The 25574-nt window shown below is 33.8% G+C and overlaps 4 protein-coding genes across 5 annotated transcripts; 1 reads left to right on the forward strand and 3 right to left on the reverse strand.

Moving 5' to 3' along the window:
* The first annotated feature begins 544 nt into the window (after window positions 1-544).
* Window positions 545-3116, forward strand: LOC133292658 (uncharacterized). The gene is made up of 6 exons (XM_061491104.1): window positions 545-904; window positions 1300-1327; window positions 1931-2161; window positions 2374-2437; window positions 2510-2569; window positions 2807-3116. Exons 1-6 carry the CDS (start codon window positions 765-767, stop codon window positions 2860-2862), a joined length of 579 nt encoding a protein of 192 aa, XP_061347088.1. The 5' UTR covers window positions 545-764; the 3' UTR covers window positions 2863-3116.
* Window positions 3117-5161: 2045 nt separating this feature from the next.
* Window positions 5162-8960, reverse strand: LOC133292650 (rhomboid-like protein 19). Its single transcript, XM_061491097.1, has 8 exons — window positions 8800-8960; window positions 8548-8678; window positions 7067-7127; window positions 6780-6946; window positions 6280-6385; window positions 5972-6174; window positions 5742-5879; window positions 5162-5460 (listed from the first exon to the last, which is right to left on the reverse strand). The coding sequence occupies exons 1-8, from the start codon at window positions 8827-8829 to the stop codon at window positions 5358-5360; spliced, it is 939 nt and encodes a 312-aa protein (XP_061347081.1). The 5' UTR covers window positions 8830-8960; the 3' UTR covers window positions 5162-5357.
* A 1547-nt stretch (window positions 8961-10507) lies between these two features.
* On the reverse strand, window positions 10508-20846 carry LOC133292630 (uncharacterized). 2 transcript variants are annotated; one of them, XM_061491060.1, is made up of 18 exons: window positions 20371-20414; window positions 20056-20168; window positions 19851-19962; window positions 19327-19502; window positions 17903-18068; window positions 17659-17711; window positions 17087-17230; window positions 16845-16949; window positions 16626-16751; window positions 16231-16434; window positions 15691-15797; window positions 15426-15588; window positions 15206-15271; window positions 13469-13562; window positions 13193-13305; window positions 12713-12783; window positions 11758-11908; window positions 10508-11267 (listed from the first exon to the last, which is right to left on the reverse strand). In XM_061491060.1, exons 4-18 carry the CDS (start codon window positions 19477-19479, stop codon window positions 10839-10841), a joined length of 2145 nt encoding a protein of 714 aa, XP_061347044.1. In that variant the 5' UTR covers window positions 19480-19502; window positions 19851-19962; window positions 20056-20168; window positions 20371-20414; the 3' UTR covers window positions 10508-10838. The 2 variants fall into 2 exon arrangements, with proteins under 2 accessions (XP_061347044.1, XP_061347043.1); XM_061491059.1 differs by lacking the exons at window positions 19851-19962; window positions 20056-20168 and having other exon boundaries at window positions 20371-20846.
* Window positions 20847-21893: 1047 nt separating this feature from the next.
* LOC133292614 (uncharacterized) lies at window positions 21894-25516 on the reverse strand. Its single transcript, XM_061491037.1, has 7 exons — window positions 25330-25516; window positions 24845-25226; window positions 23464-24045; window positions 23313-23369; window positions 22710-22859; window positions 22282-22409; window positions 21894-21913 (listed from the first exon to the last, which is right to left on the reverse strand). The coding sequence occupies exons 1-7, from the start codon at window positions 25514-25516 to the stop codon at window positions 21894-21896; spliced, it is 1506 nt and encodes a 501-aa protein (XP_061347021.1).
* Between the last annotated feature and the right edge of the window lie 58 nt (window positions 25517-25574).

Genomic DNA, 25574 nt, shown 5'->3' on the forward strand with positions numbered 1-25574 from the left:
TATTTTTAACGAAACTATATTGTTTCGGTATATTTTTTTTATATTTTTTTATGAAATTAGGAAGAAAAAAAAAGTGGAGAAGAGAGAATACAAAAATGATGTAATGTCATTGAAATAATACAAGGTTGTGTCATTTAAAATAAATTTTTTTTTTTAATTTATAATAATGATTACTTTACTATTTTTAATCACAACATTTTTTTTTTTGAAATGTGAAGAATTGAACTCATGCCACCTAATCACATCCCCTAATAAAGATATAAAAAAAATTAGTTGAGTATGCACTGATATAAGAATAAAAAAAATTTATATTCATTTTCACTTGTATTTAATAGTACATATAATTAAAAAATTTAAAACCCTTAAACATAAATAAGATCAATGAGGAAAATTAAAAACTATAAAATGAGTATAACTCAAAATTAACAAGAAGGTGTAAATAAGATATAATTTTTTCTTTTTAGATCATTTTCATTTTCCTTTCTAATTTACATGTTTTATTGTTTTCAATCTTCCATAGTGAAAATTGACAACATAGTAAAGTTACAACCAACCACCTCCACCAGTGGCCACTCCGAAACCCAACTTCCATCCGTTATTGTTCCCTGATATTATTTTCCAGGAAAAATTTAAAAAAAGAAAAAAGAAAGAAAGAAAGGAAATTTCTCTTTCTTTCTCTCTTTTCTCGTTCACCGTCGATTGATATCTCAACCGTTGATTTTTTATCCTCAGATTGGGCCTCCGTCTTGATCTTGATCGCTATCATGGAGGTCCGGTCCAACCCCACCGCCGACAATTCCTCCGGGACGCCGCCGGCGAATGGTAACCTTCGTACACCCGGCGTTCCGTCGAAGCAGCCGCTTGCTTCTCCTCACCCCGTTGACACCACCTCTGTGTCTCAGAGGTTAATCTCTCTCAATTGACGAGTTCTTTGTTCCTTGGTTATTGGGTTTTCTGTTTGATTCCGTGAAATCTTTCAAAATTCGAACTTTCTCTAACCCATGTAGAAAAGTAAAAGATTAAAGAAAATAAAAAAAAAAATTCGATTTTCGATACTGTAATCGAATTTTTATTTCCAATTTTTTTTTGCATGACCAGTTTTTTTATTACTTCATGGTAAACGAATTTGAATTTAGAAAATTGATCAGAATTTTCACGATCCATGTATGAAATTGATGCCCAAGTGTGTTCATTTTTACTCATTTTCTTTTTTGTTTTTGATATGGTTGAATTACAGTTTCTATATTGGACATTTTCATTTGTATTGTTTTTTATGGTTTTATTTTTATGTGATTGCAGACTCCAGAAGGAATTAATGGCTCTCATGGTATGTCTCTTTTTGCTTGAATTATTATTTTCATGGACCATATCTCTTTAATTCCATCAATTCTGATTTTGTGAGTTGAATTCTTGATTTTGTGAGTTTAATTCCATTTTCTTTTTCTTTTTCTTTTGGGGAGAGGGTTGGTAGTTTTTGTTTTGTTTTTAAAAAAACTTCATTTGCAATTGCATTGGCTTCCTGATTGCCTAGAGTGAACTTATGTTGCATGTGTAAATTTCTTGTATTCAGAATGCTAAACTTTATGCTGTATTGGACAGTTTTATATTAAGCCGGGAAATTATGTAAAATATGCTGTTGGGTATCCTCAGTTTCTTAAAATATGCTTCCCTGTTGATACTCCTACTGCAAAATCACAAAATTTTGACTGCAATACTATTTACAATGCCATATTTGACTTCTTCATGTACCCTTTTAAATCAACATCTATATTAGAGTGGGAAATTGTATAAAATATTCTGTTAGGATATCCTTTGATCTTTAAGAAAAAGATGTTACAGTTCCTTTATTTTTATTCACGTTATAATTTGTTATCTTGTTCTCACAAACAATTACAACCACTTTAATCATTGACAATGACTTTTACTGCAGATGAGTGGAGGCGATCTTGGAGTTTCGGCTTTTCCTGATGGTGAGAGTATTTTTACATGGATTGGCACAATTGAAGGTGGAAAAGGAACTTTGTATGAGGGTTTATCTTATAAACTCTCCTTACGTTTTCCCCTGGACTATCCTTTTAAGCCACCCCAAGTGAAGTTTGAAACGATGTGCTTTCATCCAAATGTTGACCAGTTTGGCAACATTTGTCTGGACATCCTTCAGGTATTCATGAACTTAGAGAACAACAGAGCATTTCTTAGAGCCAAATTTGCCATTATCTGTGTTTTGACTGGTTTGGATCTATCATTTTGTTTTACTATGGATGCCTAATATATGTAATGAAATATCAATTTGTATTTCGTCACTCTGCACTTATAGTTCAATCAACTAAATTCTCTCAGAGGGAATAACTGTCTTACTTATGTGCTTTGTAGGACAAGTGGTCTTCAGCTTATGATTGCAGAACTATTCTTCTATCTATTCAAAGTTTATTGGAAGGTCTGTTCATATTTTATGAGTTTTGCATTCGTCTTTGTGTGCTTACCTAAGCAATTTACTTTTTAATAACAGAACCTAATCTGGAGAGTCCTCTAAACAGCTATGCTGCAGCACTTTGGAATGATAAGGAAGGTTGGAATTTTTTTTTGAAACTGCCAACATTTCAACTATTTATTATTATTGCTCCTAAGTTTACTTCATTTGATCTCAACTTCAATTACTATATTCCTGGAGGGTTGTAGAATCTGTCTTAGATCCGCTTTCCTATTCAATATATCTATTGGTCTAGTAGATTAGAGGTTTTGAGCTTTGTATATTTTTGTTGAATGCATTTTTTAATTGGAATTATGCATGGAATATATCTTGCAGATTACAGGAGAATGATCCACAAACAGTATTTTGCTGGAGAAGCACATGAAAGCTGATTGATACAATTTCAAAGCAAGACAAATTATTAGTTTCTGCACAGTAGTTGTAAACGTTTGTCTGAAGAAAAATTCTACAGCAAGTATGTCCATTTTTTTGTAATTTGATTTGATATTGGAACCTGAAATTGAGAGTTCAGAAGTCCTCTGCAAGTGTTTTGATAACTTTGTGAATAAAATCTGTAAAAAATTTCATTGCAAGAGTGCTAAATCACTCAACGGCATCTTGTGATATTTTTTCACCTGGATCATATATTCACATTACAATTTATCTCATATTTTGGATTCTCTTAGGATTCCTTCCTGTATGGACATACATCAAAATTTGTTTAGAAAATTTTAGTTATGAGATAAATGTAAAATTTAGTGGAGTGCCGAACCTTCCTGTGGCATGCAATTTCAACCATTTCATGAATTACACCATCCAATAATCTGGAACACAACACAAAAGGACAAACTACCAAAAGCATTATGTCCTACAAAACATCCTAGTAGGGAATGATCATCATCACATAAGGAAGCACTTGAAGTAATTATTCTAAATATTACAATGTCAATTTCTTATCCCCAAAAGAACAAGGCATGTCTATTTAAGAATGCCACATTAAAATGCTAATTATATATACCTCGTCCTTTTTATATATAATCTATTATTTTAAGATCCAAGAAGAATTTGACATTTCAAGGTTATCTATAAGATTGTTTCGATCACAAACGGGACTTTGAACAATTTATTGGAGCGTTCAATAAAAGGAACTGGAGTTCTTTCTCCCCGACACCAGTTTGCGTTGGAAAAAAATAAAAACAATCAGATTGTAAATGTTTATCAAAATGAAAATTGGCTCAATTAATAAGATTAAACAGCGTAAACAAAAGTCTTTTAACTCTTGAGATTAATCCCTACTAGTGATCAATTTCTGATATATCTTTCCTTAAAATGGAACAGCTTATTTTGCTTTTCCTAAAAGTATATTCTATCTTATGAGCATTTAAATCGACAACTTTAATAAGGATCTTCGCTGGGGTAATTCGGTTTTAAAGGGTAGACTTCTTGTTCTTCTTTTTCTTTTTTGTCAAAAAAAGACAGCTTTCTGAGCGCTGTGTAATTACTTCCAGCTTTCTTCTACCAGTCTAGGTTACATGTCCAAACAACTATTTCTTGAAAAAAAAAAAAAAAAAATCACAAACGGACTCTAAGAGTGTGTATAACAACCATTCTATTTTCTAACACCGTTCCTGAAAAGAAATAATTTTTTTCTATTTCTGTGTCTTGGAACAGTTTCTGAGTAAAAAAATGTGTTTAATGTGTTTGATAACGTGTTCTATTTTTACTCCAAAAATAAGAATTATATTTAATAGCACAACAAATAATATAATAAAAAATAAAAATGAGAACATGTTATAAAAACAACTTTTTATTTGGTTTAAGGAATTCTAAATGAGCATGTTGGAGGGCCCAAATCTGTGGATTTTCTTTGTGGTTGATCTGATATATGAAAATTTAAATTGTCAACTTTCTTCTCTTCTTGATATTGCAGGCTCCTTCTCCCGTAAAGCAAAAGAATCACAAGTCATGAAGTATTGCAGGAAGATAGAGCAATTGAACCTTTTATATTAAATTTTTTTATATAATCTTATAATGTGAAAATCTTATGTTTATTTCTGTCTTTATAAATATTTACAAATTTTGATATGATATTATTCATTTAATGTCTATGAAGAGACAAATATACATAATTTTTTTGCCTAACATGTTACCAAAATAATAATAATAATAATAATAAAATTTTGCCTAACAAGATCCCGTAAAATTTTAACATGAAAATTACACCTAACATCGTTCAATGAAAAGGCCAATTGTTGCGCCAACTGCTGCTGGCGGTCATGCGTGCATGACTACGTCAATAAGTGTTTTCAAGTGGTCTTATTGCACATTCTCGTTTGGTTATGGACAAGAACATTAAGCAACTAAAAAGGATCAAAATGAAAGAAACTGAAGATATAGCAGGGGTTTGTTCCATGTAATAATCCCAACAAGAAAATAAGGTTATTAAATGACATTGGGGTGAAAACAATATAAAAGGTTTGGTTGAGATAATATATTTAAACTTAGTGTCACGTTTATTTATATTGTTTAAATGACTTTTCCAGTAACCATTCTTCAAAAAAACAAAAAAAATTAGTTGTTTAATTGTGGAGTACAACCGAGAACAGGTAGATCTTCGCGTCCAAGATTTGGATCGACATCTAAGCCTTTCATGCAATTGCATAATCAAGTTTGGATTCTATATATCTGGGTAAGTACGCAGGATAGTTCAATTATCAGACAACAAGGAACAGAAACTTGAGTTTCATAAGGATCACAGTCCAAAGACAAAATGCACATTAAAATCTTCCTTAAAGACAGACAAAAATTTCTCATTACTGTACCATCTGTGAAAATGTCACTCATAATAGTTTGGCCGAACTTATCTGAATTTACAAAAGCTAAGGCATTATACATTTTCCGCAGCATCTGTTTGCAACTCCCCTGCACTCCGTGCACTAGCCAACCTCTCCGCAGCCAACCTCTCTTCCAGTGCTCGGGCACCTCTTTCTCTACAAGAAAGGAGCAGTGACAAATGGTTAATTGTTTTATGCAGTGTAATTACTACCACCTTTGCTAACAACTTTTTTCCCCTTTCTTTAGCTGAATCATTTACCACCAAGCAATCCATTACGCCCCACCCCCCCCCAAAAAAAAAAAGTTCCAGAGTTGCAGCTTTTATTGTTTATTTATTTGATTGTTTTCTTATGAATTGCTTCACAGTAGAAATTTCTAATTTAGAATATATACAACTAGGTGAGTTAAAACTAAAAGAACAGCAATGTGAAATTACCGCCTCCTAGATGCCTCGATGGGGTCGGAACCCGGCAAAGGGTCAGCTCCCAGAGGGTAACCTTCATCATCATTAGAAGTATCAGATCTTCCACAGAGCATTCGATGAAATATTGATGCAATAGGGTCTATAACCGGTCTACAGGGCAGGAAAAAAAAAAGGTTAATTAGAAAGACTAAAGGAACTTGTGATTCATCGTATATGACAGGCAATATAAAACCATAACTTACCTTAATAACTCTGGGAAAAAGGTAGAGAATGCAAAATCCTCACTTGGATCACCCTTAAGCTTTGTTTCTGGTTTCCTCTGCCAGTATCTAAGGTAAATCCAGCTCGTATATGTACCAAATATTATAGTTGGAAGATATGATGTTGCCTCCACTGTCCAGAAGCTCATAGCAATAGAACACAATAAAGTGATAGATGGTAACCACTGAACAGAAATGGAAGTGGCACCATGTTTAGAGCATCACCATAAACCCATTGTTGCAGAAAAGTAATGAACTAGAAGTTAAGGAACAAGTTAAGAACATCAAACCTTCATTTTTATCTTGAGGAAAGGAAGCTCTTGATCTGGTATAATTTGCTTGATGCCAACCAAGAAGCCAGATATAACTCCATGAAATCCAGAAAGTGGCAAATAACTAAAACATTGCAAAAGTATAAAGATCAAAACAACTGGATCAAGGTACAAACACAACGCCTAAAATGATTCAACAGATAGCATAGAGTAAAAGTAACTTCAAGACCTGAAGGGCCTAAAATAATATTCTAGTTCAAATTTTCAATACTTTATGTAATTTTTATCGTGATAAATACTGAACCGACAATGTTTTCTAATGTTGAAGAAAAAAGAGACTAAGTAATCAAGCTTCAAATGGGCCTCCATTTAGCTTCTAATAGAAAAATGGAGAATGAAAGAGCAGTACAAGGTCCGGCAAAGAGGGAAATCTAATAAACAGGAAGAAAATGAGATAGATAGCAGTGTGGGGACAGACAGAAAATATCACCAGATGGTAATGGATTTTAAATACTCACAGGTAAGTCTCCTGCCTCGTAATGTAGTATAAAGCAATAGCAGTGGTGAAGATACAAACAGAAGTTAGAAAGTTAACTACAAAGATGAACTTTAGAAATTCCTTGGGACCCCATACTGGTTCCAGCAGCTTCCCAATGAACAGGAGACCAATTGTGCTGACCACTACCTATAAAGTATACCAAAACAAATGTTAATTGTGAAGTTTTCCTTAAAACAACAGATACATTTCAGGAAATACAATGAATACTATACAGAAACTTAGTTTGAAAGAACAGCAAGTGCATACCCCATATACAGATTGTTCAATGTAACCAGCCGTAATGAGGTTCCAGACAAATGGGATTGTCCTGCAAAATCAAAGCAAAAGGAAAATAACTTTCAAAACAAATAAACTCGTGATTGGTAGAAGTGCATTTATAGCATGAAAGCACAATACTTTCGAAGAAAAAAAATGCCATGAAGACTAATGAATCAATATCGATGACTGCTTTACTGTAAGTAAACTTGATGCCATGAAAAGTACCTCATGTTTCCCATCAGTATAGTTTAAAGGGAAATAAAATTAGGAAGAAGAATAAATTTGACATGATAATACTGATAAACTCCTAAGTCCTAAGAAGAGAACATTCAATTCAAGCATGTTCATTCGAGTATCATGCGGCCTCTCTTTAAAATCAACAGAAGAAAGTTATCTAAAATTCTAAATAAATGAATTCAATTTTAGCTCATGGCAGAAACTATGCATTGACACAACAGAAACTTCTGTATCCACTACAGCATTACAAGTCACAACTGTCTCAAAGGAAACAAAACTTCACTTACCATTCCAGCTGGAGCTGGTAACATATTCAATCTTTACAATGTAGCAGTTTTACTCATATTACTTTATCTGTTGTGGCATTATTTTAGAGCGTTTTCCTACTGGCATTCACAGTAACTCACAGAAGTACATAACTTCAACCAAAGCCCATCGATTTCACATCCTTCTCCGTTCAATAACTAGTTGCAAGCAGTTATTATAATAACGGAAACAGCTAAGGTCCAAGTATATTACTCATTAGGTTGTGCTCTATCCATAATAACGGAAACAGCTAAGGTCCAATTATTACGGAAACAGCAGTTATTATATCACAATCCAAGTCTATACCAGAAGTAGGTTGTGCTCTATCCTCTGCTATAAGCCAAATGTTCAAACAACTTGAATAGGCTAAACCAAGGGAGGCCAAAAAGCTTATACCCAAGCTAATCATGGTATTCTATCCGCACATGATACAAATCCCAAGCTGAGCACTCAAGATATTTAACAAAGAGTTTCTCAAATAAATTTGGGTCAAGCACATTTAAGTATCTTCTTCTACAAGGGCCAAAAAAAAAAAAAAAAAAAAACTAGAAACTGAAAATTCGAGAAAAGGTGTATCTCAAATAGAGATGTCAAACACAAAACACAGACAAGAAAAGGAATAGAAGTAAAGGATTTGAAGCATGCAAAATGGCAGAATGACTGGGATCTCCTAAAAAAATAAAATAAAAAATCATTTTTCAGTCAACCACCAACACCCAAAAGAAAAGTAATTCGGAAAAACAAAAAAAATCCCAAAATGGTGATGGTTCTACAACATAATAAAAAAGTTGACTTTAGATCAATGAATAGGGTATATAGGTAATAATAATAATTAAAAACAGTGAAATGAAAGCATTATGCAAATTGAGGGAAAGCCATAATGATAATTAATAAAAAGAGATTGGAATGAATTGAGTTGAGGGTACCTGGCGGGAATGAGGGCGAGGTAGGTTATAACGAAAGGGAAAAAGTGAAGAACAATGTGTGCAGAAACCAGAACCAGGGAAAGACCCTTGCATAGACGAGTGAATCCAGACACAGACAACAGCCTCGTGCCCTGCCATTGCAATTGCTATTGCTATTACTATTACTATTACTATTACTATTACTCATTCACACACACAAATCCATAATAATTCAAAGAAGAAATAGCAAGATCTGATTTTCAAGGGAGATACCTGTGATTGTGAGAGCGGTGGCGTGCTCATGGAGATGAACGAACAAAGGACTTCAATCTGAATCTGAATTATCAAAGATAAGATCGAGATTGAGATTCACTACACTTCTTCAAATACTTACCGATATTGTTTGTTCTCTTTGCTTTGCTTTCTCCGTAAGATTTCCTTTCTTTGTTTTATTTATGAGATTTATTTTTCTTATCTTTAGTAATAAAGAATTTATCTCCTATATATAAATTCAAAATGGACCACTGCATTATAAATGAGTTTGTAGAAAGAGATAATAGTTATTGGGTTCGCTTTTTATGCAATTACTATTGTAGATAAATATGTTGTTTTAGGATGAAAATTATGATATTTTTATAATTTTAATTTATTTCAAGTTATAATAGTCTTTATATTTATAACTTCTTAAGATTTTAATACTAAAACGATGTCGTTTTGAGAATAAATGCAGATAAATTATCTAAAAAATATTTTTCCCATAATTATTTTCTACTTCATAAAAAAATTATTACTCTTTATTTTGTATTCAATGAAATTTTAAACTGGCTTATAGCTTATTAATAGAGAGTTGAATTTTATTATTAATATCAAAATATTAAAGAGTGTGTTATTATAGCATTTCTCCTTAAAATTTTTGTGGTTATACCGAAATCAATATGCACAAATTATTAATAATTCATACTAAGAATTTTTTATTTTCTTTTTCTTTTTCCTCAAAACTTTGTAGTCGATAATCTTGACATATAATTTAGGTTTAACTTTTTTTTTCATTCTCTATAAAAAGTTAAAAATAAGGAGAAATAAATAAATAAAAGATTTAACACAATTCAACTTAAAACTAAAAAACTAAAAATAAATTATAGTCATTGCATCAATGAGAATGGATCATTTCATATTAAAATTCATGCGACCTAGTCAAATGAATTTCTTGTGCATATATCGTTCTTCACATGTATTAAATAAGTGAAATTCAATTATTATCATTTGTTGTTATTTGTATTGTAATTAATAATTAATTAATTAGTATGATTTTCTAAATTATAACTGTTAGATGGGCACAAATCAACGGTTAAAATGAAAAATAAGACTTATAAGTCTTACTATAAAATCAAAAAATCCTTCTCCAAAATTCTAACTATATCACTAATTCCCATAAATAATAGTTTGTATGATCTAACCTTAAAAAAAAGTTAGGGGATAAATTTCAAAATCTTAAATCGCTATAAAAATTTATTTTAAAATAACTTAAAACCGAAAGAGTTTTATTGTCTATTCTCCAAGAGGAATGCTTATCTCCTTTTAATTAATTTGATAACTGAAACATCCAAGTAAAGCAAAAACAGAGGATAAGAGGACCACCGCAACAACAAATGACATTTCCTTTCTGTATTATAATAATACAACACAACGTGAGAGAAAATATGCCCATTCCTTCTTACCATTTAATGTAACCCCCTTCTCTTAATTACTTGTAATTTTCTCATTTCATCTTAGTACAAATACTTTGCATGTGTTGCATTACGAAACCAACGCGTAGTTTTCTAAATAAAGACACTTCAACTTAAGACAACCCTGCAAGCACTTCAAGTTTGATTCTTGATTTGATGCGCTGCACTCAAAATCCTTTTGCTATACAAACATTTGTATATACACATCAAACATTACTAACACCAAAGACATCTTTACTTAGAAAATAAAAAAAGCAGGGAAAAAAAAAACCTTTAACTCATTACATGAAACTGTACACACTTGAAAGGTATCAAGATCTGGACTGTAGCAACATTAGTCCACAGCGTACAGCATTCCTTAGATATTAAAAGTAATTGTAACTAAAAGACACTGCAATCCTATACTATACCTATACTTCACCTGTCTGACATCAAATTGGCTCCAAAGTTAAAACATTCACCTTATGCTACAAATTCAATTGCTTTGGTTAGCAGTAAATAAATGAAATTTCACTTTCTTGTTATCAATATACATATAAACCTTTCTTTTCTTTTTCTTTTGAAACTAAATGTTCAAAGAAAATATCATGCACTGACTGCATATCTCTTAGGAGCATCGAATAGGGGCCCCAAGTAAACTTCAGACAGAGACACAACAACCCGGTGGCAAGCCAAAGTTGAAGCTGTCATAATTATAACAAGGGAGGCCCAGCAGAACCGCATCATCAATATTTTATCACTGCTTGCAGATTTTAAAACCTTGGAGAATATCACTCTAAGTCTCCGGTCTCGAAAAATGGAATTATAATCATATGCAGGCAAGGATGATCGACCTGATTCTTTGTTGCTAGGTCCATTACCCAATATCACCCTGGAATGCTGACTAACTGTAATTCCTTGTCCAAATAATTTAATCATCCATTGGTAGAGTACGTCAGCCATGATCTTGCAAAGTTGTTCGCGAAAAAACTTTCCCTCCTTTGAGACCATTACTTTGATCAAGGAAGCTCCATCCTGTTCATTCCATGAAAAGCAAGTTTCTTACGCTAAAATAACTATTTTAGCCAAGTAAAGAAAATCTTCAAGCACAAGCATATTTTCTTTTTCCTGGCCCAGTAATAATATTAATGCAAGACTCAGTATAATAAATACAGTCATAGGGAACAAAATTATTTGGTAGAATGAAAATTTGATTACAATGTTAATCCATCAGCAGGTGGTGGGGTGACCTAGCTAGTTGTGTAAAATGGGAACAAACTAAAACTAATTCAATCCACTGACACATTAAAATATCAAAGCAAGATTACAAGAATTTGGAAATCTCATTCTCTCAAAATCAGCAATTCATCAACCACAACCACATACAGAAAATAAACTAACCATATATCTACTGCTAATTATGAAAAAGCAGATGAACATAACAAACAACCAATACAGGCAACCAAGACAGGATGGTGAAAAAATCGTTAAGTGCATAAGAGATAGACGGCTTGTAGGAACTCACAGCAGTCATGAGAAGTCTTCTGAGAGCAACACCATCTTTGGATGGTAAAAGCCTCAAGACCAAGAACGCAACATCAAACTTATCAGTGGCCTTATTTTGTAAATGAGGAAGGGAAGTCTCGCTATTTGATGCTACTAGTTGCAAGGCTTTCCTGACAATGGATCAGAAGTATGAGATGCTATATTTACAGCTGTAAAAAATAGATATTTATCAAGTAATAATGGATTAACTAAAACAGACTAGCCTAACACATAAACGATAGCTATAAGCAAATCCAGAATGAATGTCTCTTGTTCAGCAGAAAATGCCATCATAATATGTTACTACAGCACATTAATGCTCTTAGGACTCCTTTACCGCACAATATTTTCTAGTTTGTCAGGTGAAGCAATGAGAGGGTTAAGAAGAACGCTGAATTTAGAGGGTGTAGGACCGTCAAGGAATCTGGTTAGCAGATATCAAGAAATTTTGGGAGAATTCCAAATAAGGAACTCATAATAAATATATTTACCCTAAAGGAAAAATAACCAATTGGAGTGGTTATTATACATAATATATTGGCTTAAAGGAAAGAGTAGGAGAACAGAAATACTTATAGCAATAAGCGGCTCTTTCTTGAATAGATTGCTAAGTTAAACAGGAAAGTACATAGGAATTATAAAAGAGCTTCAGATGCATACTACTGAGTGTTTACATTTAATTAGATAACAATTGGCACTTTTCCTTTTTATCTTTCATATCAAAGAGGGTCTTGCTGTTTACTACATAGTAGTTGGTAGATGAAACTGAAAATACAAAGTAGATAGATCCGAATATATATATATATAGTAGGTTGGAGCGTTAGCATTAGAAATTGTGATTAAAATTCTAAAAATATATCCAAAACATCGTAGATAAAAAAGAAAAAGAGCTACTTCCAGGAGAGCATACTCCCTAGCATGCCATTTTGACATACCTACTTGCCCCTACCCTCAAGAACAGGGAAAGCCTTTGCCACTGGAACTCCTTCTTTCGGTTTAGAAGCACCTAAACAGGAGAAAACAAAGTTTTAAGAAAAAGAAGAAGAAGAAGAATATTTGGTACTTCAGATAGCAATATAAGTTCAAGGATCAAGTAATCTTGATGGTTTAGGATACGTTTAGAAGAAACAGCATCAAGTATGCACATTGGTAACAGTCACAAAATAAATCCATCAGTACCACAGAGATGCTGTCTAATAGCTCACATGGATAAATATTCAAAAACAAATTCATGTGTGGCTAAAGTTTAAACAAGTATAAAAACATAGTATTAAATTTCTTCTCATTTTTATAGAGGAAAAGGGCTCAGGATATATTCTCTACACTTTAACATCAGCAAACTGCAAAAAGATGATAACATGTTACAGTTCTGTGGACTATTGGCACAGAGCTCATTATTCAAGGGCTTATAATACCGAATGCAATATATTCCTTGTTGCAGCTGAGTTTTCTGTAAGAAGTTTCCGAACAACATAAGGGTATGCGGCTTCAAAAGTCTTGAAGTTACTATCTGCAGCTATAGCCAAACCTGAAATTGATTCATAACAAAATATGAGTTCAAGATAATAAAATGAGAAATTAGAAATTCAATACAAATCTTTCAAATTTCATGTTGGTGCATAAATAGAATTTATCAGTATGACAAAAATGAGCATTGAAGAAGTAATTTACATGTGCTATTGACAGTTTACCTTCAAAGGAAGCAAGGGATCTTAAGACAAGTGTGTAATATGGTGGCATACGGAAATGATACTTGAATGCTACAGACCAAATCTTTCCCAGAACCTTGAGGAAAATTTATTAAAAAATTAAGTAACTGAAGACAAGAAAGCTTAGAAAAGCCAAAGCAATTAAAAATTTAGAAAGCCAACTATTAACATATGTTCAACTACATGGCCAGTATTACTTTGCTTGGATATAAATTATCAGACAAATACAGAATTTAAATGTATATGCAGTACTAAGTGTACGTAACAAAGACATATACCAGATGTGAGTTACTTAGACCAACTTATAACAGAATAGCAAATGCAATCACGCATAACCAAACCAACAAGGTTATGTTTGAAAATATTGATTCAGCAAAATAGTATATGGATTTGAAGTGATTTATAAATGGTATCTGTTGTTACTTTGATTTATCAAATCATGACTTAATGAAACAAAAAATGAGAGCTCAAATTTTTATCAAACTTCAAACTAGTTAAATTACTCCACTTGTTTAAAGCAAGAAATCTATAGTTTCTAAACTTTATCGAATAACACAATACAAACACCGTCCATAATATGCACACATTCAAATGGAACTTGATTGTATTTAAACAATAGGTAAAACTAAAACTCTAAATTCTCAATAAAAAGAAAAAAGAATTAGTTAATCTGATTATCTATCACGACAGACATTTATTAAGAGAGAACTACAATTTAGGAAACTCTACTGAACATATTTCAAATTTAGGAACAATTAACCAACAACACAAACAATGGCTAATCAATGCTCAAAGAGTGGTTAACAAATAATCATAGATTTGTAACCAAAATAAATAAATAAAAATAATCATAGATTAATTTGATTAACCACTCCTAATAAAATTTGCTTAATTAGTTTCCTAATTAGAAATATGTTTAATGGGACTTCCTCAAATGTACTTCTCTCCACTATTTTATGAGTTCGAGATCATGCACAAAAACTTCAATGTCTAATGCTCACAAGAGTAGATACTTGTCATTGTTTATTAGTAACCTGCCTCCTTTGCACATTTTTTCTAACTTAATGGGGATTCCTTCCTCCACCTGTCAAAATCTATACAAAGCACAAAAGATGCTTCAACAAAAAACAGTCCAACATTCAGGAGTGGCAATTGTATCAGCTTTTGGATATCTGATACTAAATGACAAAAAAACTATCAAATATCCAAACAATTAAGGATGCCAAACAGTTTTTTTATAGTCAAATCATATTATCAGTTTGATTAAGGATGATTTCAATTTTAACATTTGTATATCTGGTGCCAACCATATACCCATACACACAGACATTTGTAAAACAGAATCATCATTACATTAATTGTACACAGATTTGAATGACTTGAATTTCATACGGCATCATTTCTGTTGAAATAAGTTGTATGTGAAGACAACCTTATATCTAATTTTCATTATGCATGAGAGAACATGATTAATTTTATCAAGGATATACATACCACTTCCCCAGTTTATCTTTAGACATATGCAATGTGGTTGGTTTTGGATATTTCACATACTATGGACGTTGGTTATGGTGTTTTCAATTTTAGGAATGAGATTGGACCAAAATTAGTCAGAAATCCTATCAATTTCCATCCCTTGACATTCACAGACAGTGGTTTGCACTGTCATCTGACATACATAATTCAATTACAACTCTTCTTGTTAAAGATGACTCTCACCCTGCTAAACTTCACATCAGGAATTCCTTCTTTAAATTCTACTTCTCCCAAGGCCTGTTCCAGTTCCTGAAAATGTAATAGAGATTTAGAAAGTTATCTTGTGAGCATAAGTTTCAGAAGGATGCAGTCCATGCAACAAAAAACTGTTAGTATGAAAATGCAGTTCTTATTTGGTTCAAATGTTCAATGGCAAGATAATCAAATTCTGAGATTCAAGTACCATGGTAACAAGTCGGATATTTGTCCCTGGCTTCACAACATCCATATCAGTCAAAGCACGGACAAGGGATGCCCAGTCACCATTTACTATATGAACTATTGAAGCCAGCATAGCAAACTGATGCTTTTTTTCCATTTGACAGAGCAAACCAAAATCCAGAAACCTATCACACAAACAAAAAGAAGTAACAAAAATTCATTTAGATTTCTGTGATGAAGGAAAACCATAAGTTACTCAGATTGGATAGGGAAGAAAATAAAAATACCCTATCTGTCCTGAGGAAGTGTAACGCAGGTTACCAGGATGTGGATCAGCATGTAATAAGCCAGTTTCAAGAAGTTGCACCAATGTTGCTTCAACACCTTTGTTGACCTGAATTAATGAGTAATAGAAGTAAACATTCATTGAATATGACACTTTCATAATAGTGAAGCACTCAAGAGTCTCAGACACCAAACAAAGCAAGGTTTTAGTAGAATCAGTAATTCTTAAATGATGAAAAAGTTCAGTTGAGTAATAAAAGGGTCAAATAAGTTAATGGAAAATTGACGAAGAAATTTTACAAGTACCTCAATCCAAAGCCATGTTTATTTTGTAATTGAAACTCTTAAGTATCAGAAGGCCAAAATTCCCTTTTTACTCATACTTTTCTTGTAATTCTATTGGGAAAAAATCGATTAACTTCAAAAATCCAATTGGCTCCTGGCATAAGCCAATAGTCAGCACATCATCAAACATCCATGATATACATAATTTTTGCACAATGTAAAGACAAAAATAGAATTGCATTTGTGTTTTTTTATACCAGATCAAGAAGACGCCTTTTTGCATCGATTTTCTGCCTTTCTGAATATTCAGAGACATTTCCAGATACAGAGCTTTCAGTAGATACAGAAAGCAAATCTGTTGGACTTTCACCAACCATCCACTCCATGGTCAGAACTCTCTTTCGACTTAAATGTGGATATATTTTTGGCACGCGTATGAAAGCAAAGGGAGAGTGAACTTCCTGCATGTAGCAATAATAAGTCAATTGAAAGGGCGAAACATTTATCATTATTTTCTCAGAAACCAAATCAACCTAGGTTCACATTGAAATTTTAAACTCCAATAAAAGATTTCATCAATATTCTAAATTGCCTAGTTCCTAGATCTCATCAATATGTAAAAAAATAAGCTCCAATTGATGTCATTTATTACCATAAATTTTGATGCATTTGCAGCCTCTAAAGTGTAATCTAATTCACCAACAAAACCTTTCCCAAGCTCATCAGCGTAGAGGCGAGGGTCACTTTTTCTATTGGCAATCTTTTGCAGAAGCCCCAACTGAAATGGTTAATATGCACAGTCATTTAAGAACTTCATGCAGGATAGTGTAATATATGTAAAAAGCCAATAAAGATCATAGTCAATACAAACCCCAAGGCGAAGGATGTAGATATCCCGCACCACCACATGATGCAAATTAGGACGCTGAACTTTTACAGCAACATTTATGCCATCAGTAGTATGGGCAAAGTAAACCTAGAAAATGAAAACAAATAAATTAATAAGACATGCCATCACACCAACACTTCTAAATAAATGCAACCACAAGCATCCAATTCACAGTAATAGTATTTAATTATACATGGCAATCCATTGTCATAGAAAAAAAGTACCTGACCAAAAGATGCAGCAGCTATAGGTTCCTCCGAAATGTAACTGAAGAATGATTCCACAGGAGAACCTAATTCTTCCGCAATAATCTTCATAGCAACAGCCCTGGGAAAAGGAGGGATTTTATCATGCAGTTCTGACAATGCCTGCAAGAAGAATGTAATTGAAATATATAGACATAAATTGCCAATGCAGTCACTCAAACTGTTAGTAGCATTACAAACATGATAGAAAGGCAAGATGTTACGATCTTGGAAAAATGATAAAAATTAATAATACAGATGATATTCTGTAGCTTATAGTATATTTAACCAGGAGTTTCATTTAGACAAACAGAGATAGAAGCGCACATGAAAGAAACACAAATAAACTTTCCATGAAAATTAGTATTACCGTTAAAGAACATAGTTACAGCCCAGAATTTGATATATATTATATAACCACATATTGTCATCATCTAACAAGACATTTTCATTGCCCATAACCAATAATTAGCCCTAACTTTCAAAGTTCATCTCAAGAAAAAAATGTTCAACAATTAAGAAATAGGAATACAGACAGTTTTTAATCTAACCTTGGACATTTCAACCCCAATGATATCCGGCCTTGTGGAAAGGGACTGACCAACTGCATCACCAATCAAATGAATGTAACAAGCATATTGGTAATGTTGTGACTGCAGGAGAGAAATGAAAGCCGCAACAGAAATTTTTTAAAGCAATAGGCATTAAAAAAAAATCATATAAATCATAATGAAATGATGATAAGAATATAATTTAACAATTATACTAAGATATCAAATTGATCAAATTCCTCACCTTTTATAAAGGTGGGGCCAAGATTAAGCATTGTTTCCTTTAACACCATCCCAAAATTATATTGAGAGGTTTTATCATCCACTTCCTCTTCTGGATTTAGCTGTAGAATCTTTCTAAACCCTGAAGTTCGAATACTGATCACAGCAGAGGCAAAGGAGGAAAATACCTTCCAGAATGAAATATTACTCAATAAGTATACATTTCAAGAAAGAGTCAAGAAAGCATCTTGTCATCAATTTCAAACCCATTGGGGGTAAAAAAAAAAACATCTAATACAGGCTCAATTTAACTACTATGTAAAGTTTATTATGAATATTATAATTGAGAATGGACTGAGCCTAACTCAACTCCAAAAGCTAGCTTGTGCAAGAGGGGGAGGAGGAGGATCGGCAAAGTAAGGGGTACTTTTCCGATATTCCCAACCAATATGGGATCTTAACACACACCCCTTAAGCCCCAGACTAGACATCAGCAAGTGGCCCAACATCACGACTGAGATAGGCTCTAATACCACATTAGAATTGATGTGGGATCATAAAAATGACAAATTTGTGTACTACAGCATAGGGCACATCTATAGCATGTCTCTTTGATGTATGATGACAAAAATTTAAATTAAAAATTTATACTATTAGTAAAAGATAACATTTTACTGACAGAAGTTGAATAAAATGAATAATAACTATCACGCATTACAGATGCAGAACATGTAAGAAAACCATACAAAGATGCAATTGAATTCAGTAAAGCAGAAAATGCTCCTATTTGAATTGAGTATATCATACAAGTCAGGCAATTAAAGCTCATCTATCATACCTACCAATAATTCATATTCGGATTAACATCTTTCCTAGATTGCAAACATTCAAAACAGCTGTGTATTTTAAAAAATTCAGTACATGCTTAATACCCAAGTAGGCTTTTAAAGTCGATAGTGTTTTTTGGGTCATCTCAAACCTTGTGTCGTGATTTTTATAGCCCCAGAAAAAAGAATCTCAGGACTTTTTACATACACAGGATTCAATTGATTTAAATAAAAAAAAAAATCAAGGCAAGAATCAAATAGTATCGATCCTAGGTATTGTATAATTCTTATGAAACTAAGAAAATAAAGAAACAACTACTGCTTGCATGCGACACATTGGACCTACAATCCTTCCTGAGCCTTAGTCCCCAGGCTAGTAGATATTATACCAATTTATCCATGTAGGAACCAATTATCTTCTACTAATACATAAAATGGATGATTGTAATACATCCATATATAAATGAGCAGGTTACAAACAAGTTTTGTGACTTAAGCTGAAAGAAAAACCTAGTAAAAGCCAGGTAAACATTCACATCGTAACCTAATGATATATGAAGGAGAAGAATAGATTTGTAGAATTATTGCATGTTTTAGTTCCAATGGTCATTCCAACTACCTCAAGAATACGAAGGGCCACCAGATGGGGCCTGACACTAAAATAGTGAGCAACATCCTGAGGATCATAAACTTCAGGGAGTGGCTTAGACCACATCTTAGACAAATAATAGAAGTAGCCAGCATATGCTTCCAATGCCTTGAGATCAGACATGAGCAAATCCACTCCAGAGAGTCCTGGAAGACAATAAGAGATCAATCAATACAATAAAGAAGGAATAAGTAAACTCTATATCTGATTGTCAGCACTATCATGCAGTTCAACGTACTATATTTGTACTTAATCTTATCTTCATTTACAAAGGTGCAATAGGAACTCTCATAATCTCATCGAAAACAGCTATGGTAGTAACTTGATTTAGCCTAACTTAATTTGAGAATTAGCTCCTCCATTCCAAATCCAAGTTTTTTTTTTTAAGTCCATTAAACAAATATGGTCTTCTTATCAATAGACAGCAAAAAAAGAAAAGAAACACCAATAAATAGCGGGACTTGATGTCTTCCCAATAAAATGCAAGGACATACAGCAGAACGAGTTTGAATTAAAACAAGCCATGATGCATTCGAATAAGAGCATCACGCAGGAATCACCATTATCTCGGCTCTCAGTAATCTCATTAACCTCCCACCCAGACACCTAGAATATGCATAAGTAGCAAGTTAGAAACCACCGCATTACATTTTCCCCCATGAACTTGAACCAATTTTTTAAGCCATATAACTTTCACACCTCACCATTAGTCCACAAAAACACAAGTTCCCACATCTTCAATCAGTAACGTAATCACCATCAATCACCCAAACAGACCCACTATCACTCTGAAGCTCTGAAACTCTGAAACTCTGCGTCCAGTACAAAAACGGCCCACTCACAGAATTAGGCCAATTCAACAATCAGACCCACTAACATTTCAAGCCATTCATGCATTACCCATTGGCATCAACCACAAAAACACCATATACCCATTTTACAAAACCCACTTTGACTGGAATTAGACATGTATACGCACACCCCACATGCAAAAATAGCAATTTTTTTTTGTACCTGGGTACCAAGGGTGAGGCCAGGAAGGTGCAGAAAAGGGAGGAGCAAGAGGGTCTTCGAGATTGCGAAGCCAAACAAGGTCGTCGATTTTCTTGGCAACCTGGGGAATGCGTAAGGCCTCATTGGCCCACGCAACACCGTTATCAAATCCTCTCTTCAGAAACTCCATGTCCTTGCGAACCACGTGACCCAAGTGGCTGAAATTTCCAAAAGCGCGCTGCTTCTGTTTCCTCTTCTTACTCTGCGGGCTCCTCGAAGACGCTGTTGCGGCGGAGGTGCGGGCGGAGGTGCGGGAGGAGAGGAGGGCGGAGATGGGCGCCGACGACGGTGGTGGTGCTATCGCCGTCGCCATGGGCGGAAACAGAAACGGTTAAAGACTCAAAAAGTGGGGTTGAAGTTGAATTGGTTGTGCATTTGTTGTTGCATGTGACTGAGATGATTATGAATTATGATATATCACATATGGAAGGTGAATGTGAAGAGTACATACTAGAACAAGTTCTAGTGGTGTGTTCTGTGTGGCTGTGTGGTAAAGTTGTGATTCGATGATGAAGAAGAAGACGACAAATAAGTGACACGTGGAAGTTCATGTGTTGTTGTTTTTTTTGGTATTAAACTTAAATTTATATATTATGATTCGTCTGTTTTTCAAACACTCATGGACTAATGCAGTCTCTTAATTTATTAATTGAAAAAAATTAAGTCTCTTAATTAGTTTTTCATCTAATTATCAATAGATAGTTTGTGATCTAATGATTAATAGAAATTAATAATGTAACAAACCTTCCAATCAACCTCCTCTTAATAATAAAGGTTAGTCCCTCGGATAAATGAATTTAGTTACTATCGTCGTGATACTTTCCCGAACAAGTGTAGTTATTTACCTCGAGATCTTGTACTCGTTTATCTGTAGGGGGTGTTTGGTACGCGGAATTTTGAGGGATTTTCGAGAAATTGAATTTGTTTAAATTTTAAATTTTCAGATATTATCGTAAACTGAATGCAAAAATCATATTTTTAAAAATCGAGATTTCCGGAAAAATAAAAATTTCTCCTGTACCAAACGCCAAGGTCTCCCGGACAAAAATCATATTTTTAAATCAATGTATTGTTGAATGAATAAGTTCAATAATGTAGTAATTTGAGCTTTAACTTCACGCCCCCAAATGAGTATATGTTTCACAATGCATAGCTGTTAGATAATGTAGGTAACATTTTATTTTTATTTTTTTATATCTTTTACGACACAATGGTTTTGTTCATGCATGGGGCCTGGACATTTTTGCTTGATTTATGGAGCACCGGTAATCTTTCCTTACGAATAAAGCTTCCTTGATAAGGTGATTAAACTGTAAAAATTAGTGTAAGTTGATTCTGAGTATGTAGTCCACGATGGTGTTTGATATTTCCGGTACATTTGGGTTGGCAATAAACAAGATGCGAAACTTAAATGGTAAGAGAATATTTTTCATTGGCAAATTTTCTTAATATCAGTATCAAGGGTCAAAATTCAGTGAACAAGACTACTTTTCATTATTGAAACCTACAATAAAGGAATCAAACACAAAACCATGGCATTTTTTTTGTTTTTGTCTGTTGCTCATCTTGTTAGGATTTTGCCAATACTACCCAAATCAAACAAAGTAGTAATTGTGGCAACTTGCACCGCATATGAAAGTGCGATACGGTATAGAAAACTACCAAGTTTCTATTTTGAAGCGAGTATTCCAAGTATCAGCAGTGGCATCAGGAGTGAGAGCATAGTCATTACTTGTGAACAGCAAATGCACGAAGATGAAGAAGATTCATCTGGTATGGCATATGTGTGAATAAAGTTAGTGCAGCAATAGAACTATGATTTCTTCTACCATAAATTTATTACTACTAATAGATGATGAAATTTGAGTTTACCTGAAACGTTATCTGCTGCATCTGAGGGTATTTCTGGGGCATTTAATTTCTGTATGATCTGTGAGATTGAAGCTGATTTCCCCAGATATAACCTTGTGACCTTTTCAATCATGGCTAGTCCTTGAGTACTGCAATAAAGGATTGAATTTATGAGACATATTTTAGTATTTCCATTGTACTAAGTACAGTTTCAGTCCAGATTTTCACATACAGGGTTCTATTGAATTTTTACTTTTAACACAAGTCTAAATCACATGGTAAATTTATGTGGAGGTGGGTGCCAGAAAAACATTGTATTACTAAATCACTGTTCGAACTCAGGTTGTTTAAAATGTTTGTACCAATATATACTGTAACATTAAAACCTGCTTTAGGCCATAATATAAGTCAAGCAAAAGAAATTCCCAGGCCACGATATTCTATTTTACCTTGGACTAAATAAGTGGCTGCGAACATCTTTTGGGGTATAAAGAGCATCCACCAAACTAGCATTCGTTAATGTTTCTAAAACGTGAATTCTTTTCTTGTTGGGCATTGAGTTATGTGACATTATCACGTTTGCAGGAACAGCTCCAAATCTGATTAAGGGTGAAGCGAACAACTTTAGTTACTAGTGAAATGAGAAGAGGATAAGCAACACTAATATGTTGCAATTAAAAGCATATGCATTTAAGTATTTCCACAATGACATTCTATCATAAAAAGACATCTCAGTCAAGCTATTCAGGTCAACAAGTCAACACAAGTTAGTTTCTTTTTTCATAAGGCTTTCTTATGCCTTTCCTATTGTCCTGCCTAAAAATTCATTACTAACCAGAATCAATTGTATAAAGAAGCTTCAATTGGGGAATTATTTGGATTTTGCCTGGCCAGTGCCCTTTCTGAACCCCCCCCCCCCCCCACTATCCAACTTTCCAAGAAAGTTCAAAAGACAAAAACAAATGCTATTCAAGTTTACATCACTTAATTTATTATGTCAAGAATCATCCTCACATTCTCAACAACTAAGTATTTAAGTGTTAAGTACTTACGAACAATCTCCAGGATAACCATTGATTTCTCTGCAACCCCCTTGAGGACAAAGATACCTGCAGTTAATCAATTGATTAATTTTAGTTGAGGAAACACTTTTACTTTATGCATTGCATAAGAGATTCCTCAATGCTAAGGCAAGGTACTTACATGAAGTCCCTAACAGACTTCGTTGACCATGAAAGATTATGAGGCCCCTCCATAGAATAGAGCAAGGCAGTATCACCCTTGACAAAGGCAATGTCTCCCAATTCCTCTACTAGGCACCTAAAAGCACCTGAGTGACCGGAATACAAACCTATTTCAGGGCAGGTTTCATTCTCTTTGCTGCATGCATTACATATATCAGAACCTTCAAACTCTGATGGAGCACAGACACCTGAGAAGAAACTAGTTGCAATTTCCCTGTCATTTAATTTTCCATTATCAAATAAGTTTTTAATGTAGTTGATGGGATAGTTCCATCCTGCTGCTGTGGAATAACCTCCATGGCAAGACTTGTGATCTTTGAAGTCCATTAAAGTGATCTTTTCATTGTTATCACATACCCTTCTGTTTACAACTGCAACAGCTTCATAGGTTTTGGAATGATCACAATAAATCTCGTTCGCTATGGCTTTCATTGAGTAGTTGATGAATGCATTATAAGCAAGACCTGCTTCTAAGCTCACCAAATCTGCTTCTCCATTCTTAATTGACTCCAGACAATATTGGGCTTTGTCTCTTTTGACACTAAAGACATAAGAATTAATTCAGAATCATATATCACTATATAACGTTGGAATGTTGCTTCATTTTCAATTGCTTATTTGCTTCAATGTTGAATCTGCTGCAGGAAGAAACAAAGGGTTTTGAGAGAACCAGCAACTTCAAGTTTCTTGTAAAGAAAAGTACTCGTTGCTGCCATTGTTACCACCAACTTATCTTGCAAGGAAATTTTTTTTTTTTTTTTAATGTAAACAGAGTTGAACTTAGAAGTCCACAATTCCTATAATTTAAAAATATTAAATTGGCTTTTAAAAAATACAATAGCAAGAATAAAATAAATATTCAATCATTAAACCATGCAATAATAAAATAAAAATAATGATAAAAATAATGATAAAAATAAATAAAACATTTACAAGCTAATAATAATAAATAAAGGGAAAACAAGTGTGACAAAGATAAAAAAGAACTAGGCTCCGTCAAATTTTGGGTAAAGTTGTATCATTTTAAGAGAGAGAAAGAGATAGATAAAGGAGAAAAGAGAGTTGACAAAAATAAAATAAAAGTGTGGGTCTCATCTCTCTTTATGAGAGTGAAATGATATAAGTTGTGTCATTTAAAAGAATAAATATTTTTTCCTCAAATTTTTCTCTCATTTTTATTTTTTTATAGTTTCTCTCTCTCTCTCACTCACACACACTTTTGTGTAAACTATTTCTGCCACAAGTAGTTTTCCCATAAATAAAAGAGTGACAAAAAGAATATTCTTCATTTTTATTAGCTAATAAATGGAAAATACAATATATTTTCTCATATAGCTTACCATTTCCACGTGTAGCCAGTTAATTGGTTAACGACACTGAAAAAGGACTGACACTCCTCCACTTCGTCTCTCACTGTGCACCACCTCACGCCGCCGTCCTCGGTCGCCGGAGCACCGGGTGTGATCTCTCCGGCGCTCTCAACTCCATAGCCGCCCACCCCATTTTCCGAGATCGGCGCTGGAGCTCCCTGAGACCAGTCGTGCCACTCCCCCATAACCGCCGGTGACGGAGGAGCGGACTCGCCGGAAAGAGACCCACCACCAACCCCACCGTCTGCAGCCACAGGTGGCGACAGAGGAGGTTGGAATTCGTGAACAGAAGGGGTTGGTGCATGGTGATCACCACCAGAGCTTGGTGCTGGCAATGGCTGGAATTGGAAACCTAAAAAGTGTAAACAAAGGAGTGTGTAAGAACTGTGATGTTGAGCTTTTGGAATGTTTGAGAAGATAAGCACTAAGCATGCATGTATACGGGGTATACCTACCTTGAATGAAGGATGATGAGATAGGATGAGAATTGAGTAAGAAGAGAAAAAGAAAACGAACAAGTGTACTTGTTGGTATCTTCATCTGACAGAAAGAAGAAGAAGAAAGTGGGAACTGTGGGGTGTGAGTTTGATGATACGATGAATGAGGTTCATGTTTTTTGATGTCAAAGGTTGTTATGGTCATGACCCCTTTGCGTTGTTACGAAGGCATAGCTTAGGTGCAAAACAAGGAACAATAACAC

The sequence above is a fragment of the Gastrolobium bilobum genome, unplaced genomic scaffold (assembly GCF_033153095.1).
Source record: "Gastrolobium bilobum isolate Gb01-03AN ecotype WA unplaced genomic scaffold, APGP_CSIRO_Gbil_v1 utg2408, whole genome shotgun sequence".
Classification (NCBI taxonomy): Eukaryota; Viridiplantae; Streptophyta; class Magnoliopsida; order Fabales; family Fabaceae; genus Gastrolobium; species Gastrolobium bilobum.